The sequence below is a fragment of the Kogia breviceps genome, chromosome 1 (genome assembly GCF_026419965.1).
Source record: "Kogia breviceps isolate mKogBre1 chromosome 1, mKogBre1 haplotype 1, whole genome shotgun sequence".
Classification (NCBI taxonomy): Eukaryota; Metazoa; Chordata; class Mammalia; order Artiodactyla; family Physeteridae; genus Kogia; species Kogia breviceps.
In genome coordinates, this window is record NC_081310.1 from 85,335,778 (window position 1) to 85,355,237 (window position 19,460).

At 44.1% G+C, this 19,460-nt stretch overlaps 1 protein-coding gene across 1 annotated transcript in view; it reads left to right on the plus strand.

Moving 5' to 3' along the window:
• Positions 1-2: 2 nt before the first annotated feature.
• TDRD10 (tudor domain containing 10) overlaps positions 3-19,460 on the plus strand; it is a 46,915-nt gene continuing 27,457 nt past the window's right edge. Inside the window, exons 1-4 of the mRNA XM_067025150.1 lie at positions 3-16; positions 337-529; positions 15,227-15,297; positions 15,935-16,091. Of these exons, the coding sequence (XP_066881251.1) occupies positions 3-16; positions 337-529; positions 15,227-15,297; positions 15,935-16,091 (435 nt within the window). The remainder of the gene's footprint in view (positions 17-336; positions 530-15,226; positions 15,298-15,934; positions 16,092-19,460) is intronic.

Consider the following 19,460-nt stretch of genomic DNA (forward strand, 5'->3'; position numbering starts at 1 on the left):
GCATGTTCGGGGAAGGGTAGCAGCACCTCTATGTGCTGACCGGTTGCGCCCGCGTGTTTAGGGCACCCCACTTTTTGGGCAACCAGCTCCCCATCTGCACTGAGCCAGTCTCGGCCGGGCGCTGGCTTCAAACGCAGCCCGAGTGCGCCACGTGCACCTCTCCGACCCAGGATGGGAGCCCCTCCACTCCTAAAAGAACTAGGCGCGCGCCACTGTCACTCGCTCCACTCTCTCTGCAAACATATTTTGGGTGTGTGTGTAGGGGGAGGGTGTCTATTAAAAGCCGGAGCAGGGTCCGCAGGCGCTTACTACAGACCAGCGCAGTTACCGTCCCAGCGAGTACTGCCGGCACGGCGCAGCGAGCGCACAGGTCTTCCCGCCCAGCCGGGCTGCAGCCGCCCGGGGATTGGCTGCGGAGGGGCGGCCCCGCCCAGTGCCCCGCGGGCGTCGGAGAAGTAGGGGCGCGCCGGAAGACGGCGCTAAGGCTCAGCGTCTGGGCTGCAGGCTGGATGTACCTGACAGGGGGGAGGTACGGCTTTTTGGTTCCCGGCCCTGGGCTGCTGGGCGGGGGATGGCGGGGACCTGGGCGTTGGGAGGCGTTTGTGGAAAGTGCACCTCTCATTTCCCCTCCAGGGTGGCAGGGCGCGTGTTACTTCTCGGAGCTTGTCGTTTGCTCTCGCAAGGTGCGTCGGCAGAACTAATTTTTAGTGGGGTTGGTGGGTGGGAGTGGATAGCAGACTGAATTTAAAAACTTTAAATATAAAAACTTTTTAGCTTAAAAAACTAAACGTGCTTTTGAGGCTAACGCAATACGTTCTAAATCCAATACAAGCCATGGGGACTGAATGATCCTGGCCACTCACTGGCTTCATTTGTGTGAGCGTTGGTTTGTGAGGTGGAGTGGCAAAAGAAATGCTTGCTTATTCCAGCCATTCTTGAAAATGTGCCTTACCTTTAAAAAAAAACTTTATTGAGATATAATTTGCAAACCATAAAATTGAGCTGTTTTAGGTGTACAATTTAAAGGTATTTAGTATATTTACAGTGCAGCCATCACCACAATCTAATTTTAGAACACTTCCCTGTTTAGAGCATTTGGGGTGCCAAAAGGAAACCTTGTTAGCAGTCACTCCTCATTCCCCGTCCTCCCCACCCCCCCACCCCCGACCTAGGCGGCCACCAATCTACTTTCTGTCTCTACAGATTTGTCTAGTCTGGACTTTTCATATAGGTGGAATCATACAATATGTGGCCCTTTGTGTCTGGTTTCTTACTGTAGCATCATGTTTTTGAGATTCATACATGTTGTGGCATTTATCAATATTTTAGTCCATTTATATTGCCAGATAATATTCCATTCTTCGTGTATACATTTTATCTATCTGTTCATCTGTCAATTGATCATTTGAGTTGTTTCTTTTTAAAAAAATTTAATTTATTTTTGGCAGCGTTGGGTCTTCATTGCTGCGTGTGGGCTTTCTTTAGTTTCTTTCTTTAGTTGTGGCTGGGGCTACTCTTCCTTGCGGTGTGCGGGCTTCTCATTGCGGTGGCTTCTCTTGCTGCGGAGCACGGGTTTTAGGTGTGTGAGCTTCAGTAGTTGCAGCACAAGGACTTAGTTGCTCCGTGCCAGGCATGTGGGATCTTCCCCGACCAGGGATCGAACCCGTGTCCCCTGCATTGTCAGGCAGATTCTTTAACCATTGCACCACCAGGGAAGTCCCTGAGTTGTTTTTTTTTGGATATTGTGAACAATGCTGCTGTGAATATTTGTGAACAAGTTTTTGGTGGACATCAATTTTAATTTATCTTGAGTAGATACCCAGGAGTGGAATTGCTGGGTCATATGGAATTTAACTTTTTGAGAAACTGCCAAACTGTGTGCCAATCGGCACCACTTTACATTCCCACCAGCAATATGAGGGTTCCCATTTCTCCACATCTCAACACTTATTGTCTGTCTTTTAAATTGTAGCCCTTCTAGTGGATGTGATGTATCATTGTGGCTTTGATTTGCATTTCCTTAATGGCTAAATATGTTGAGAGTCTTTTTCATGTGCTTATTGGACATTTGTTTATCTTTGGAGAAATGTCTATCAGATGATTTGTCCACTTTTAATTGGTTTATTTGCATTATTATTATTATTATTATTTTGGCTGCACCTGACTGCATACAGGATGGTTTCTCTGACCAGGGATCAAACCCAGGCCACTGCAGTGAAAGCACTGAATCCTAACCACTAGACCACCAGGGAACTCCCTATTTGCCTTATTATTGAGTTGTAAGAGTTCTTTATATACTCTTTGTCTTTTTTTAAAAAAATAAATTTATTTATTTTTGGCTGCATTGGGTCTTCATTGCTGCACGCGGGCTTTCTCTAGTTGCAGCAAGCAGGGGCTACTCTTCGTCGTGGTGCAGTCTTCTCATTGCAGTGGCTTCTCTTGTTGTGGAGCACAGGCTCTAGGCGCCAGGGCTTCAGTAGTTGTGGCTCGCAGGTTCTAGAGTGCAGGCTCAGTAGTTGTGGCACACGGGCTTAGTTGCTCCGTGGCATGTGGAATCTTCCCGGACCAGGGCTCAAACCCATGTCCGCTGCATTGACAGGTGGATTCATAACCACTGCGCCACCAGGGAAGTCCTACTCTTTGTCTTTTTAAAAACACAAATAAGACACTTTTCCAGACCAAGCAATAGAGTGGAAGCTGATGACTTTTGAGTCATATGGTTTGAATTCAAAAAACAGGCTTCTCTATTTATGAGCATAAATTAAGTGATCTTGGACAGACTACCAGATTATGGTCTCTGAGCCTCCAGGACTTCATCTGTATAGTGGGGTAATAATGGCAAGTTCTGAGAGTTTCCATGAGGATTAAATGAGACAATGTACATTATCTGTTTAGTTAGCATAGCAACTGGCAGGCGCTTAAAGGCATCCTTGAAAGATTTATGCTGGGCCCTTGCTTGGGAGGTGTTGGTGCCCTCCCTGTTTCAGAAGCCCATAGGCTTTTCCAGGGAATTACCAGGAAATTGGGAGTAACAGCCATAGCCTGATTCTGCCCATAAACCTCTCTATTTTTATTCATCAATACTTCAGCCTTTTAATTATCTTAACCACTGTTAGTTCTGTTTAAATTTAGTTGCAACTAAAGCAGTTTCCTCCTACAGCCGGGAGCAATTTAGAGGACAGCATTACTACTTTCTTTTAAAATTTAACGTTTTAATTTTTGTTTCTCCCAAAGTAAAGAAAAAAAATCCCTTTAAAATGACTTTGACAGACAGCCTTCTTACCTGCAGGAAAAGAACCAAGGCTAATCAGTCATGCCTCTGCAATGAAGCCTCCATAAAAACCCAAAAGTATGGGTTCTGAGAGCTTCCGGGTTGGTGAACACAGTAGAGATTTGGGGACAGTGATGCACCTAGAGAGCATGGAAGCTCTGTGCCCTTTCCCTGTACCTTGCCCCATGCATCTCTTCCATCTGGCTGTTCCTGAGTTATATACTTTTTAAATAAATGGCAATCCAGTAAGGAAAATGTTTCTCTGAGGTGTGAGCCACTCTAGCAAATTGATGGGACCCAAGGAGGGGTCGTGGGAACCTCCAGTCTATAGGTGGTCAGTCAGAAGCACAGGTGACAACCTGGGCTTGCAGGTGACTGGCGTCTGAAGCGGGGCAGTCCTATGCGACTGAGCCGTTAACCTGTGGAATCTGATGCTATCTCCTGGGTAGACAGTGTCAGAGTTGAGTTGCATTGTAGGACACCCAGCTGGTGTCTGGAGCAGTGCTTGGTGGTGTGGTAAAACTGCCCCCCCCCCCCACATCGGAATTGGTGACCAGAATCCTTAATAGGTTCTGGGGATTAAGATATGGACCACTTTGCTGGGGGGCATGATTCTGCCTGCCACAGTACCTATTCAAGAATGTGATGGTGAATGATCCTGGCATTCCTCTAACTGTGGCTGGTTGGCTTTGCAGGAGATCCTGTTGGAAAGAAACTGCAGCATGCAAGTTGTTTCCTTTTGCTGATAAACAAGCCTCCTTCCACCCCACAGCCTTCTCTTCCTCCTGCTCCTGCCTCCCAATGCCCAGAGCTTAGGAGTCAACCCCAGCATTTCTTGCCTGTTGATTCTGACCCTAAATGTGCTTTAACAATTAGTGATTAAAAGGGTCCAGTGGAGGGCTTCGTGCTTGGAACCCGAGTCTGGAAGGAGGAAGGGAAACCCTCTGTCAGGAAGGGGGTATGGAGGCTTATGCTGGGCCCTGCTTGTTATGCCCAAACTCCTTCTGTTGGAGTTTGGCCTTGGGAGGTGCAATGCTAAGACCTGTGTTTGACAGGCCCTGGAGCAGCAGTGACTTCCAACCCTCTGCTGAAGTATTTGGGAAGAATGGAGTGTTGGAGGAGCAGAAATCTCCAAGTGAGCTAGCTTGGGTGACGCTCAACCACTGCGCCACCAGGGAAGCCCCCATCCCCTGGCTTTTTAATTTTTTTGGAGCATTTAAAAATTTGTGAGTACCTCAGAATAATGTGCCTGAGGCTCACTCAGCACGCTAAAAGATAACCTGGTCCTTGCGCTCAAGCTCAGTCTTAGATGAAGGATGAGAGAAACTAACTTTTGTGGAGCCCCTGCTGCATGTCAGACATTTTTCAAAAATGTCCTGGTCTCGTGCCGCCTTGCCAATTAGTTAAACTCAATCTTCTCTGCCCATATTGTGCCTTATTCCTTTTACACCAGTTACTATATTTTAATTATCAGAGATGCTCTGGGAAATAGGCTAAATGCTTCATTAGTGTGGTTTTATTAAATTCTTATAATAACTCTGGGTGGTGGCTGGTATTTCCATCCTGGAGATGAGGCAGCCAAGGCTCTAAGAGGTCCCCCCTACCCAAGTACACAGACCTAGTGAGTGGTCAGCCAAGAGTTGAGTCCATGTCCAGTTGCCCCCAAGTACCAAACCACATAATCCATAAGATGTGTAAATAACTCACCATAAAAAGAGATGAACCTATTATGTTTTTATCTGACAAAGAGAGAAGAACATGGTATTGGAGCCCAGAGAATGAAGTAATTCATTTTGACCCAGTGAATTAAACCAAGAGTCAAAGGGGTGGGTTGGGGGATTCTTGGCATCTGAGAGAAGAGAGTACTGGGGCTGATTCCCCTTCCCTTTATTGGCAGGCTGCTACAACCCGTTATTTGACAGGGAGATGAGGGCAGGAGCCCTGCAGGCAGTTCTGCAGTGGTCTTGGGGAGGCGAGGCACTGAGAGGCTCTGCCACCTCTCTCCAGTAGACCCTGTTTCGCAGACCGCACCTGGGGCTTGCTTGTCTATGCTGACCCACACCATGGTATAGGGGGCCTTTGATCCTTGCCCCCTTCACAGGAAAGCAGCAGCCTTCCCCACGGTGCTTTCTCCCAACTAAACAAACGCAGACCAGTCTCATAGGAGAGGAAAGACTTGAGCTAAAGAAGTAGGTTTTTAAAAAGAAGTTTCTTATTTTAACATTAATGCCGGACTTCCCTGGTGGTGCAGTGGTTAAGAATCTGCCTGCCAATGCAGGGGACACGGGTTCGAGCCCTGGTCTGGGAAGATCCCACATGCCGCGGAGCAACTTAGCCCGTGCACCACAACTACTGAGCCTGCGCTCTAGAGCCCGCAAGCCACAACTACTGAAGGTCGCACGCCTAGAGCCTGTGCTCCGCAACAAGACAAGCCACTGCAATGAGAAGCCCCCACTCTCTGCAGCTAGAGAAAGCCCACTCAGCAACGAAGATCCAATGCAGCCAAAAATCAATCAATTAATTTAAAAAAAACCAAAAACAGAAAAACTAATGCCTCATCAAGAACCATGAAGTACGTGTCTGTGACTTTACCCTGCTTGCAAACTAACAGATTAGCCTGTAGCAGTTTCATGGCTGTTGGTAGAAGATGAAAGTCTTGGATCAGAGATGAAAGATGATTTATTATTCATAGCAATAACAGTAGCCAGGATTTTTTACTTTATTAACATTTCTTTTTTTATTGAGATATAAATCACATACCATAAAATTCATTATTTTAAAGCATAAAATTCAGTGGTTTTTAGTATATTCACAAGGTTGTACAGCCATCACCACTAATTCCAGAATATTTTCATCACCCCCAAGTAAATCATACCCATTAGCAGTCCCTCCTCCTCTCTTCCTCCAGACCCTGGCAACCACTAATTTACTTTCTGTCTCTATGGATTTGCCTATCCTGGCTATTTCATGTAACTGAAGTCATACAACGTGTGGCATTTTGTGTGTTCTTTCACTTAGTATAATGTTTTCGGGGTTCACATGTTTTATAGCATGTCTCAGGACTTCATTCCTTTTTATGGCTAAAATATTTATATGGATATACCACAATTTGTTTATCCATTCATCACTGGACATTTGGGTTGTTGCCACTTTTTGGTTTTTATGAATAATGCTCTGCACATTGGTGTACACATTACGTGTAAACATATGTTCCAGTTGTCTTTGGTATATACCTAGGAGTGAAATTATTGGGTCACATGATAACTCTGTGCCAAACTGTTTTCCAAAAGAGCCTTAACATTTCATATTCATACCAGCAATGCACGGGGATTCCAGTTTCTCCACTTCCTTGCCCAAATCTGTTATTGTCTGTCTTTTAAAATTTTTTAAATAAATTTATTTTATTTATTTAATTTTGGCTGCGTTGGGTCTTCGTTGCCGTGCACGGGCTTTCTCTAGTTTCGGTGAGTGGGGCTACTCTTCGTTGCGGTGCGCGGGCTTCTTGTTGCCGTGGCTTCTCTTGTTGCAGAGCATGGGTTCTAGGTGCACGGGCTTCAGTAGCTGTGGCACGCAGGCTCAGTAGTTGTGGTGCATGGGCTTAGTTGCTCCGCGGCATGTGGGATCTTCCCAGACCAGAGATTGGACCCGTGTCCCCCTGCACTGGCAGGCGGATTCTTAACCACTGCGCCACCAGGGAAGTCCCTGTCTTTTTGATTATAGCCATCTAGTGGATGTGAAGTGGTATCTCATTGTGGCTTTGATTTGCGTTTTCTTAATAATTAATGAGCATCTGTTCATGTGCTTTTTGGCCATTTGTATATCTTCTTTGGAGAAATATCTATTCAGATCCTTTGCCCATTTTAAAATCAGTTTGTCATTTTATTATTGAGTTGAAAGAGTTCTTTATACATTCTGGATACAGGCCTCTTATCAGATGTATGATTTGGAAATATTTTCTCCCATCAGTTGTATTTTTAGTTTCTCTGTAGTGTCCTTTGAAACACAGAAGTTTAATTTTGAGGCATTCCAATTTTCTGTTTTTTTCTTTGGTTGCTTGTGCTTTAGGTGCCATATCTAAGAATCCATTGCCTAATCCAAGATCACAAGGATGTACACTTATGCATTCTTCTAAGAGTTTTTTTTTTTTTTTTTGCGTTACGCGGGCCTCTCACTGCTGTGGCCTCTCCCTTTGCGGAGCACAGGCTCTGGACGCGCAGGCTCAGCGGCCATGGCTCACGGGCCCAGCCGCTCCATGGCATGTGGGATCTTCCCGGACCGGGGCACGAACCCGTGTCCCCTGCATCGGCAGGCGGATTCTCAACCACTGCGCCACCAGGGAAGCCCTCTTCTAAGAGTTTTATCTCTCATGTTTAGGTCTATGATCCTTTTTTAAAAAAATTATTTATTTTTGGCTGCATTGGGTCTTCGTTGCCATGTGCAGGCTTTCTCTAGTTGTGGTGAGCGGGGGCTGCTCTTCATTGCGGAGCACAGGCTCTAGGTGCATCAGTATTTGTGTCATGTGGGCTCAGTAGTTATGGCTCGTGGGCTCTAGAGCACAGGCTCAGTAGTTGTAACGCATGGGCTTAGTTGCTCCATGGCATGTGGGAGCTTCATGGACCAGGGCTTGAACCCATGTCTCCTGCATTGGCAGGAGGGTTCTTAAGCACTGTGCCACCAGGGAAGTCCTGTGATCCTTTGTGAATTCATTCTCCTGTGTGGTTTGAGGTAGGGGTCAGTTTCGTTCTTTTGCACGTAGATATCCAGTTGTCCTAGCATCATTTGCTAAAAAGATTATTTTTCCCCAATGAATTATTTTGGCACCCTTGTTGAAAATCAGTTGACCATAAATGTAGCAGTTTATTTCTGGAGTCTCATTCTGTTCCATTGATCTGTATGTCTTTCCTTATGCCAGTACTGCACTTGCTTACTGTATCTTTGTAGTAAGTTTTGCAATTGATCACACACTTACTCTTGAACCCATTGGTTTGCTTTCTGCCCTCACCAGTTTTCTCAAACTGGTCTTGCTGAGTATATGAGTAACCTTCATGATGCCAAATGGATTTAAAATCTTCGAATGCCTCTGTTTTCATAATTATGATAGGTTGGATAACCTGAAAACCCTCTCACAAGAAAATACTTGGAAATAGAGGCTAACATATAGGAAATACCACTTTAAAATACATATCTGACTCCTAAGAAAGTAAGGAAAATTAAGAGGGCCCCAAATAAGCAATAACTGAAAACCAGGAGAGTCTGGCCGTTGACCTAGGATCTGTGCCTACCTCAAAACCCAAAGAGTAGATTGGATTATAACAGCCATGTCAGGACAGGAGATGACACTCTGGGCCTATGTGAGGAGGGGAATGCTAACTGACATCCCCGCAAAAGCAGGATTGTTGAAGGGCTGGACCCTTAGTGAAAGTGTGAACCACAGAAACTTTGCTCATTGGCCAAGGGTGGTGTTGAGGAAGTTAATCTGTCTTGGCCTGGATCTGGGGCTGGTAGGGCTAAGCAGTCTCCCCAAGAACATGTAACACTAGGCCTGATTTCACGTGACTTGGGGTTTAAATTCATATTACTTACAAGGTCTGGGAACCTTCAAGCTAAAATTTAACCTTTGATAAAGTTAAAAACCCAATTCACAGAAAAACATTTAGACTGTGAATGGAAGGAAACCTCCAAAATCTGATGAAGAGTATGTACAAAAAATACACAGAAAACATGATCACTTGGGAAACAAGTATTCTAAAATCAAGACATGAGTGCCTCTATCACTTCTGTTTAACATTTTATGCGATTTCTTAGCTAGAGCAAGTGAGAAAATTTAAAAAAATAAGAGGTGTAAGAATTGGAAAGGAAAAAACAAAGCTGTCATTATTTGCAGATGATTACCTAAGTTGAAGCTTAAAAGACTCTTGGACATGTTAGAATAATTGAGAGTTAAGTTGGTTGAATATAAGCTAAATATACAAAAGTCAATTGTATTTCTATACAAGAGGAACAAAAAATACAAAGAGCTAGAATTTAATAAAAGTTGTGCAATACATATACACAGAAAATTATGAGACTTTACTGAAGGTCGTTAAGGAAGACCTAAAGAGATGGATAAGAAGAATCAGTTTTATGATCCTTAACTTGATATATAGATTAATGCCATTGTGATCAAAATACCCAAAGGTTTTCCAAAGAACTTGACAAGGTGATTCTAAAATTTACATGGATCAGAACAGTCCTATGAATAACTGCACCTTTCTGGAGAAGAATAAGGAGGACAGAGAGGAGAGCAAATTTTCCACTGTAATAATGATGACCTTGATGTGGGTGCATTGCTAATAGTCAACATATGGAACAGAGTAGAAAGTCCAGAAATAGACCTACACATATATGAACAGTTGGTGTGTGTAACCAGGTGGTATTGTAGATCAGTTGGGAAAGAAGGGACTATTCAGTAAACTGGTTCTGAGACATTTCATTATCCATACAGGAAAAATGAAATTGAGCCTTTACCTTATAACATACATGGAATGGATTCTAGATGGATTAAGGACTTAACAATGTACGGCAAATATAACACTTAGGGACACAACGTTGATAGCTTTCCCTTTGAAATAGGGAAAAAGATATGGACACCAGCTATTGGTATTACTGTCAACATTGTACGGGTGGTCTTGGTCAGTGCAATAGGCAAGGAAAAAGAATAAGAATCGGAAAGGCAGAAATAAGTGTCATTAGTGCAGGTGATATGATTGTGGTAGTAGAAAATCATGACCAGTTATCTGTATTCCCAGCTTGTACCTTGCCTATGAACTCTGAACTTGTATATTTGATTGCCTAGTCCTTATCTCTACTTGGGCAACTAATAGGCGTTTCAGACTTAATGTGTCCAGCCTGCTCCTCCCACAGTCTTCCGCATCTCAATACATGGCCCCAAACCTGGGAAATATTCTCATTTCATACCTCATATGTTTTTCACACTTCACATTCAGTCTGTTAGCAGGTATAAGAATACACCTAGAATCAAACAATCTTTTGCATCAGAAGGGAGGAAGAGAATGGAATATCTCTTTAAATTTACCAAAATTAACAATGGAAGGATAAAAAGGGAATAAAGACGGTGACCTCCGGAGAGGGAAGGAAAAAAGGGTAGAAGGGAGATGGTGGCACAATTTCTGAACTTACCTTGTTTTTTTTTTTTTTTTTTTTGATTTTTTGCACTCAAGATAGTTTTATTCATTGAATATATTAAATCAGTATTAAAATCTCACCTCTTTTTAAAGGCATTAATAAAAATAAGACTTTAGGGGCTTCCCTGGTGGCGCAGTGGTTGAGAGTCCGCCTGCCGACGCAGGGGACACGGGTTCGTGCCCCGGTCCGGGAAGATCCCACATGCCGCGGAGCAGCTGGGCCCGTGAGCTATGGCCGCTGAGCCTGTGCGTCCGGAGCCTGTGCTCCACAACAGGAGAGGCCACAACAGTGAGAGGCCCGCGTACCGCAAAAAAAAAAAAAAAAAAAGACTTTAAATTTTCTGCAAATAAAAAGTCAGTGCAGAAAAATTCCCAGGGCTGCAAAGCCCTGCTCTGTCCTCTACTAAAGGGATTTCTAAACTGAGGCTGATTTCAATCTCAGGATTCTCCCTGAGGGCCCCAAAAGAAACAATCAGGAAGGGCTCAGACTTTTCTCCCCATGCAGACATCTTCTCCTGGGACACCCTCTTCTCTGTCCCTACCCACGACGCAAAACCTTGTATTATTGTTTTGACTTTAAAATATGTAAATGTGCCAGAGAAAAGAATTATTCCAAGTGACCTCAGAATATGGTATTTTGACTGTATATCCCCAGTAGGATATACTACAAGCATAAAAAGAACTGCAAATAAATCTTAAACTTTACTCAATAATTTTGTTGTCTGTAGTAATCCTGGTATTGTTATTTGAACCTGTTACATATTTAAAATAGGACACAATAAGTATTTAACGTTGTTAGGAATAAAGACTTTCAGCATAAGAGAAAAAATATAAAAATAAAAGAAATTAAATAAAAACTATCGGTAGCTCATATATGAGTTAGAATCCATGATTACAATGATTATTTTCCTTTCAAAGATACATATCTTCTAACTTCATTGAAAGACCTTGGTACTCTAACAACCCAGTGGCATTAAGCTCCTACCTGCTAGATTTCTCACTTTAAATACCATTCCCCACTGAAAGGAACTAGGCCTTCTTAGGGAAATGCCTGATTCCAGGTCTGGAGCTGTTATGCCAGAAAGTTAGAAAGCTCTCAAAGGCTATTAGGATTTGGTTGAAGGGATGGGAGAGGTTGTGATTAGAGGTGAGATAACTTGTTTCTTGGAGCTAGGTGCTGGAATGTTTGCAGATGTAGTGATGAGGTGTTTGAGACTTGTTTCAGAACAGCCTAGTGGTAGGGAGAGGTGTAGATGAAATCATGTAAATGTCCATGACTTAAGAATTTTTTTTTTCAGGCAAGGCTTTATTGGGGGTTCGTGCTGTAGCACAAAGGAGTGGAAACAAGGAACAGGTGCCCCTGCTCGCTCCTTCCAAGGGGATCCTACAGGCCAAAGATGGGACAATTTGTGTTTCAAAAATACTAATGACTACCTCTGATTAAAACTTACTGTGATAAAAAGCAATAATTTGTAGTAATACCTAAAGAGGTAATACCTAAAGAAAGCAAAGCTCGCTGGACACATTGAAGGTAGCAAGACAATAGTTCATTAATATAAAACTTGATAATTAAATGGAAAGAATAAGTGTTTATCTTGCTTTTCCAACACCAGTGCCATTTCAGGGCAAACAAATGACCCTAGTGGACGAGAAAAAGTTCTTTACAGAGCAGCTTTAGCTCATGAATGCCGAAGAAACGATAGAAAAATCATCATTCTGCAAACCATAATAAAATAACTGTTTCAGACAGTAGTTATCAGAGCATGGTAAATGCATTAGGTAAAATATATTTTTAAAATAAATTTATTTATTTATTTTTGGCTGTGTTGGGTCTTCGTTGCTGTGCGGGGGCTTTCTCTAGTTGTGGCGAGCGGGGGCCGCTCTTCGTTACGGTGAGTGGGCTTCTCATTGTGGTGGCTTCTCCTGTTGTGGAGCAGGGCTCCAGGCGCATGGGCTTCAGTAGTTGTGGCTTGAGGGCTCCAGAGCGCAGCCTCAGCAGTTGTGGTGCATAGGCTTAGCTGCTCTGTGGCATGTGGGATATTCCCAGACCAGGGATCGAACCTGTGTCCCCTGCATTGGCAAGCGGATTCTCAACCACTGTACCACCAGGGAAGCCCAATTAGGTAAAATATTGATGGGCAGTTTTAATCAGGCTGGTACTATCTCAATTTGTTGATTAATTTAGCATCACTAAAAGTAAGACAACCAGATACAAGCCTCCTAAAGTGATATAATATTATTGAAGAGTATCACACCATCTATAAAGTATTCGAGCCAAAAATGTAAATAATAGCATGAAAGCAGCCATAGACAATAAGTAAATGAATGTGCATGGCTGCATTCCAGTAAAACTTTACTTACAAAAAGGGTGGTAGGTTGGATTTGGCCCAAGGCTGTGGTTTCCTGAAATCTGCTATTGAAGGTACAAAAATATGGGAGTTTTCTCTTTTATTTTATTATTTATATATCTATGTATTTTTGGCTGTGCCCCACGGCTTGTGGGACCTTAAGTTTCCCGACCAGGGATTGAACCTGTGCCCTCGGCAGTGAAAGCGTGGAGTCCTAACCACTGGACTGCCAGGGAATTCCCTGTTTTATTTTAATTATGATAAAATTTGACAAGAAGAAAGGTATGGTTTTGCATGATATCACGAAATGAATGTAGGATTTGAAGTTAGAAGCCTTGGGTTCAAATCCTGACTCTAAATTGGCTGTGTAATTTTAGGGCAGTCACTTAACCTTTCTGATCCTTATTTTATGCTTCTGAGAATGAGGACAGTAATAATGTACACTTCACAGGGTGGTTTTAAAGATCAAATGGAATAAGGTATATGAAAGTGCTTTATAAACTGAAAATGCTAAGCACATATTGCTTGTTTTCACAAATTGCTTGTTGCTCAGCATCTTATAGATTCATATGTAATAAACATTAAATATTTAAAAGTAAAAGCAAATTAGAAAATTTGAATTTAAATGTAATATAAATATGAAGACTGAGAAAAATGAGCTATACATTATGCATTTCTCTTTTCTGAAGCCAACAAAGTGGCTTTAGATTGGTAAAAGCTGCTTTTAACAGAAGATGGTATAAATATATTTTTCCAAAGTAGAATTTTCTAGGGAAACATTGGTTTTCATCACAGGTATGGGATTTATAGTGGTAACGTGCTGGTGGGGGAGCTGAGGAAGGAGGAAGTGGAGAAGCACAGGTAGATGTTGACAGGGAGGCCTGAGGGGAAGCCTTTGCGGTGGGCAGTGGTGGGGGCAGCAGTGGGCAAGCGGGAGCGCATCCGTGACCTGCAGACCTACTGGAGCATGGACCTGAGGATACGGGGAGGGGGAAGGATAAGCTGGGACGAAGTGAGAGAGTGGCACGGACATATATACACTACCAAACGTAGGGTGGATAGCTAGTGGGAAGCAGCCACATGGCACAGGGAGATCAGCTCGGGGCTCTGTGACCACCTAGTGGGGTGGGATAGAGAGGGTGGGAGGGAGGGAGACGCAAGAGGGAAGAGATATGGGGATATATGTATATGTATAACTGATTCACTTTGTTGTAAAGCAGAAACTAACACACCATTGTAAAGCAATTATACTCCAATAAAGATGTTAAAAAAAAAAGAAAAAAAAGCGTTTTCAGTAGAGCAGGAACATGGCCAAACTGCAGGTGGCTGGGAGGGAGTGGGCGGGGAGGAAACGGAGGCATTAAGCGGTCACCCAGGGAAGGTAGCTCTTTCTACGCCTTTGGCAGAAAAGCGAAAAAATAGGGTGTCACTCAAAAGGGCATCAGGGTTGGGTAGATGCTATCTCAGAAAAGGGAGGGCAGCCCAGGGGAAGGAGTGGGACCAGGGTCCACTGGGAAGGGAGGCAGCCTGAGGGCAGGCAGGAGGGAGAGTTGAGAGTGGGATGGAGAAATGTCCAGGGAGGGGAGGTGGCCATATACGCGGCCAGTGGAGGCCAGGCTGCAGTGAGGAAAGTGGGGAGGGGAGCCTTGCAAAGAAGGGCGTGGTGGATATGAGAGCTCCCTCAGCAGAGGCTGACCAGCGATGGTGTGTCCTCCCTCAATACACTGCCCACTCCGGGCTTTACTTTTACCCTCAGACTTCACTCCGCCCCATCTGTTAGAGATCACGCATTTACAAACTATAAGCTCCTTGAGTGCAAGGCTTATGTCAAATTCAAATCAGTATCTCCTGTAACACTCAGCATAACGCTGTGTGTAACCCATGTTTGCTGAATGTCTGTCGGATGTGTGAGGAAAGAAATGAAGGGAAATTGCCACGAATACAGGACTGAGTCAGCAGGGGCAGTTGGCCTTGCATGGTTGGTTTAGTTAAAGCAAGCTTCCCCACCTAGGTAGTGATGAAAGGGAGATAGCCTAGATTCCTAATAAACTAAAAGTCACTTCCTCCTGGGAGCCCACCATCTCCAAATTTGGGTTAGATACCCACACTGTGTGCTCCTGGAGGCATGTGTACTTTCCTCATTATGGCATTTTGTACCCTCTGGTGAAATGGTCTGCTTACTTCATTGACTTGTCTGTACCCCACACGTCTGTTGAGCTTCAATTGAAGGCAGGGCTTATATCTTTCTTGTCTCTGTATTTGTATCACCGAGCACAAAGCCTGGCACGCTCAGAACATCATAGGTTTTCATTAAGTATGTGTTCAATTGATTACAAATTAGCTGGTTGGGGATCTGAAACATTGAGAACTGATTGTAAGTATTGTCTCTGGGTCTCTTTCTCTTTTAAACCCTGCCATTGTAGGAGGAAATTCGGTGCCTTCTAAAGGACTTCAACCCTCTCCATGTCCACAAAATCCAGAATGGCTGCAAATGGTAATGACTGTTCTTCCTTTGTTTTCTTTGGGAAGCAACTCCTTTCCTCTTTGTCCATTTTGCTGATGCACTGATGTTACAGACTAGCTCAACAACTCCCAAAGCCACACCCACTGCGACTTGGCAGAGTGACATTTGGGAAACCCCCTTTCCACATTCAACCCTCTGACTTGGCAGCTAATGCTGCCTTATCCATACAACCTTGGTTTAGAAGTCCAGAGACCTGGGTTTGCCTTTGGTCATGTCCTTGCTCCATTTTCTGACTCAAGGCAAGTTACTGTACCTCCCTCAGCCTTGGTTGCCCCTGAAATCTGGACCTACTCATATTTTCCCTTTCTTATTTTCCAGGCAGTAAAAGAGCTTTGAACTTTTGTGGGGAGCAGTGTGAAGGAAGCCCAGAGCCGTGCCCTATGTTATATGGTGATAGGGTCAGCATGTGTCTCCTGATCCCCAGGACACCCAGGACAGGCTCTTCCACTGCCCATCCCAGCCCAAGTCTGGATGTCATTGTGGCCTCCTTGTGTGTTAGGGTCGGCCCAGCCTCTCTCCTGTCCCCATGGAGGGGAGAGGAAACTCTTCCTAGGCTTGGGCTTGGTGCCCTCCTGTGGCTCTGAGCTGCCCTCTCCTTCCTTTGCAGCTTCGCATTTGTAGATGTGGGCTCCATGCAGAAAGTGGCACTTGCGATCCAGGAGCTGAATGGGAAGCTCTTCCACAAACGAAAACTGTACGTGAATTCCAACAAAAGGTCTCCCAAGAGGACCCTTGATGTGACTGAGTGGACCCAGGAACTGCTGGTAGGTGTCTGGCCTCTCTGTGCTCTGGTTTGCTCTGTGCTCGCTCTTCAGAGCTTGGCCGACTTTGCTTTCTGTCCTTTCCTCCTCCTTCCATCCCAGTCATACTGTGGACAAAGCAGGGGCTGGGATGAAATTTGGGAACTTTATGACCTTTAACAGTTGGAAGCAAGGTTAGTATAGAAAACTTGGAATTTTGAAATGAAAGGAAGGCTGTATTCTTAGCAAGGACAAAAAAAGGGTTATTAGGCAATTCAGTCAGGGCTTTTTCAGCGTGGGTTATTGAAGTTGAGGCTTTTACTTGTTTAACTAGCAGACATTAATTGAGTATCTATTGTTTGCACAGCCTTGTTCTGGCTGCTGGTGTGAGGGTAAGACAGAAGTGAATAAAATCTGGTCCTTCCTGGTAGGAAGACAAATGTGAGGTATTGGAAGGGGAGAGTTAACGGTGGGTTAGTGCCTGGTGGGGGCTGCCTTTGTGGACAGAGACGAGAAGGCCCATAACTAAGCCCTGGGAGCTTCCCTCCGGTGAGGTGGGCCCGTTCTCAGTAGGTAAACGTGAACCAGGAGCAAAGCATCCCGCTTCAGAGCCTGAATTGTTAGCGATTGACTTGTTCTGATTTCCTCATCTATACAGCCGACAGTGACTTAAACAAGTTAGCTATTTGTTTTTCTTTCCTGTAGAATAATTCAGGGGGTAAGGAGTCCAGGGTTGGTATGGGCACTGCATGATGTTACCACAGTTCCAGCCAGGAAAAAGGGGAGAGGCAGAGGGTCGAGAGGCTGTATCCTCATAAAAGCCACATTCTCAGAAGCCTGACCACAATTCTGCTTCTGTTATTTTGGAGAGAACTACAGCTTCTGACCTTCAATGCAAAGGAGGCTGGAAAATATAGCTTTTAAAGTAGGTACATTGTTGCTAAACTTGGGGATCTGTCAGCAAGGGAAGGGAGAAGGCCTGTTGGCAGGCAGTTAACAAGGTCAGCCATTGCTGCAGAAGTTGGAGATGGGAGTTGAGAGGTGGAGAGGAATCATCACAGTAAGATTGTCCGAGGTGGCTCCCCTAGCTAGTCCAAACTATTTTTTTTACATTCTCCTTAAACTCTAGCTCTTGGAAGGGCAGGCTGTCAGATTATACTACGTACTGACCTTCTTGGTTGCGGTCATCCGCCATTCTCGCTGTCATGCCCCCTGAAAACTTCAGCTTCTGACTCACTGTCTTTCTCTCTTACTGACACTCACATTGTGTCCCTGTGGATGATCTAAGAGTCTGGCCCCTTATTTCTAGACCATTTATCTTTAATGATCTTTTCTTCCACTCAGTCACAGTTTCCCATTCCCTGAGTTATATCTCAGACCTTGTCATTGCTCATAACTGAACATCTCCAAAATCTCCATTTCGAGCATCCCACTCTGCCCCTCTCCCCTCCTTTGCAGCTCTCTTACTTTGGAGGAGCAGTTCTCAAACTTTAGCAGCATCAGAATCACTGATGAGCTTGGTAAACAGCTTGCTGAGCCTCACCTGCAGAGATACTGATTGAGTGTATCTGGGGCAGGGCCTGAGAATTTTCACAAGTGCCAGGTGGTGCTGGTGCTACTGGTCCTGGGACCACATTTTGAGTAGCAAGGCTCTAAAGCCCCCAGTCTAATGATTAGACACACTGGGACCTAAAATCCACTGCCTCACCATTTCTTCACTATTCAACACTTTTTGCTCCCTTACTTCCCTTCTTAGCTTAGATTCCATAGGTATAACTACCTTAGTTCAAATGACCTGAATTCCCTTAGCTTACTAGGTCATATCTTGCAAAACCCCTCTCTCAGTTGAACCCAGCCCTCGGCCTCTCCTGAAGCTACCCTGTGAGCTGCTGAAGATATTCACACCACCTTGCCAACTGCTCTCAGTATAGGTATGGCCACAGCTTTCCCACTCTTTCCAACTGACCTGTCTTGGAAATCTCTAATTGTTTCTGCTGTTATGTCCAATCTGCTATTAAAGCCCAGCTAATGCATTTTTCATTTTAGATAGTGTAGTTTTCAACTGCCATTTGGTTCTTTTTTCCCCATTTCTCAGCTGAACTCTTCCATCTTTTCATCCATTTTGTTTATCTTTTCTTCCATGTTCTTAACATACTTACTGTAGTTATAAAATCATTTTCTGCCAATTCCAACAGCTGGGTCATTAGTGGCTCTGCTTCTATTGACATTTACCTCCTTGCTTAAGGGTCAAGACTTCTTACAAATACGGTAATTTTTGATTGTATGTTGGATATTATGGATGTTGTATTGTAGAGACTTTACATTATGTTCTCTAAATAGTGTTGATTTTTTTTTCCTAGCAAAAATGAAATCACTAGCTGGCCTTCTGATCTTATTAAAGTTGGTTTTCTTTGTTCAAATTAGTATACTTCAGTTTGAGCCGTAGTTCTTGGGCAAAATCCTTTTCCTAAGGCTTGACCTTCTAGGGTGAGGGTCTCAGAGTGCTTACCAAGGTCTCTGCACTCTGGCTGGGTCGGAACTCTGTTGTCTCCCCAGCACTGTGAGATCTTTGATTCCTGTATTCCTCTCTTAGCTCTCTGTCTTCTACCTTCTACAGCAGCTCTTCTCTTGAAGGCCTCCCAGAACTTGCCCTGCACACGGGCAGCCTAGGATTCAGCCAAGGACCTGGGGTCAGCCTCTAGATCTCTGGGGCTTTTCTCTGACTCCTTTCTCTCTGGTACCCTGTCTCACAAATTCCTGGCACCAAAACTCTTATCTGGGTTTCTTCTGCCCAGGAAGACTGCCACTGACTGCCCAAGCTCTGCTTGCCTTTGCTGTGGTTTGGGAAAATGGCCAGAGTAAATGTGGGCTTACCGCCTGTGCTTTCCTTTTCTCTGGCAAACTGCTCTCTGCTATCCACTATCATTAGCCTGTGCCATAAACGGTTAATTCATATAGTTTGTCCAGTTTTAGGGTTATTTGGGACGGGCAAATACTGTCATGCCAGAACCAGGTACTAGAAAAGAGTGTTAAGAGGCTCACCTTCTTCCTTTTGGGATGGCTGTCATTTCTCAGGAACATTCCCAGTGCTTTTACATTAGAAATAAGTAACCAAAAGATGAACACTAATCTCCATACATTTGGAAATCTAAAAACATATTCCTAAGTAAACAACACATGAGTCAAAGAAGAAATCATAATAGAAATTTAAAAGTACTTAGAGGACTTCCCTGGCTGTCCAGTGGTTAAGACTCCACACTTGCATTGCAGGGGACATAGGTTCAGTCCCTGGTCGGGGAACTAATATCTTGCATGCTGCATTGCACAGCCAAAAAAAAAAAAGTACTTAGAACTGAACGATAAGGAAAATTTTTCTCATCAAAAGTTGTGGGA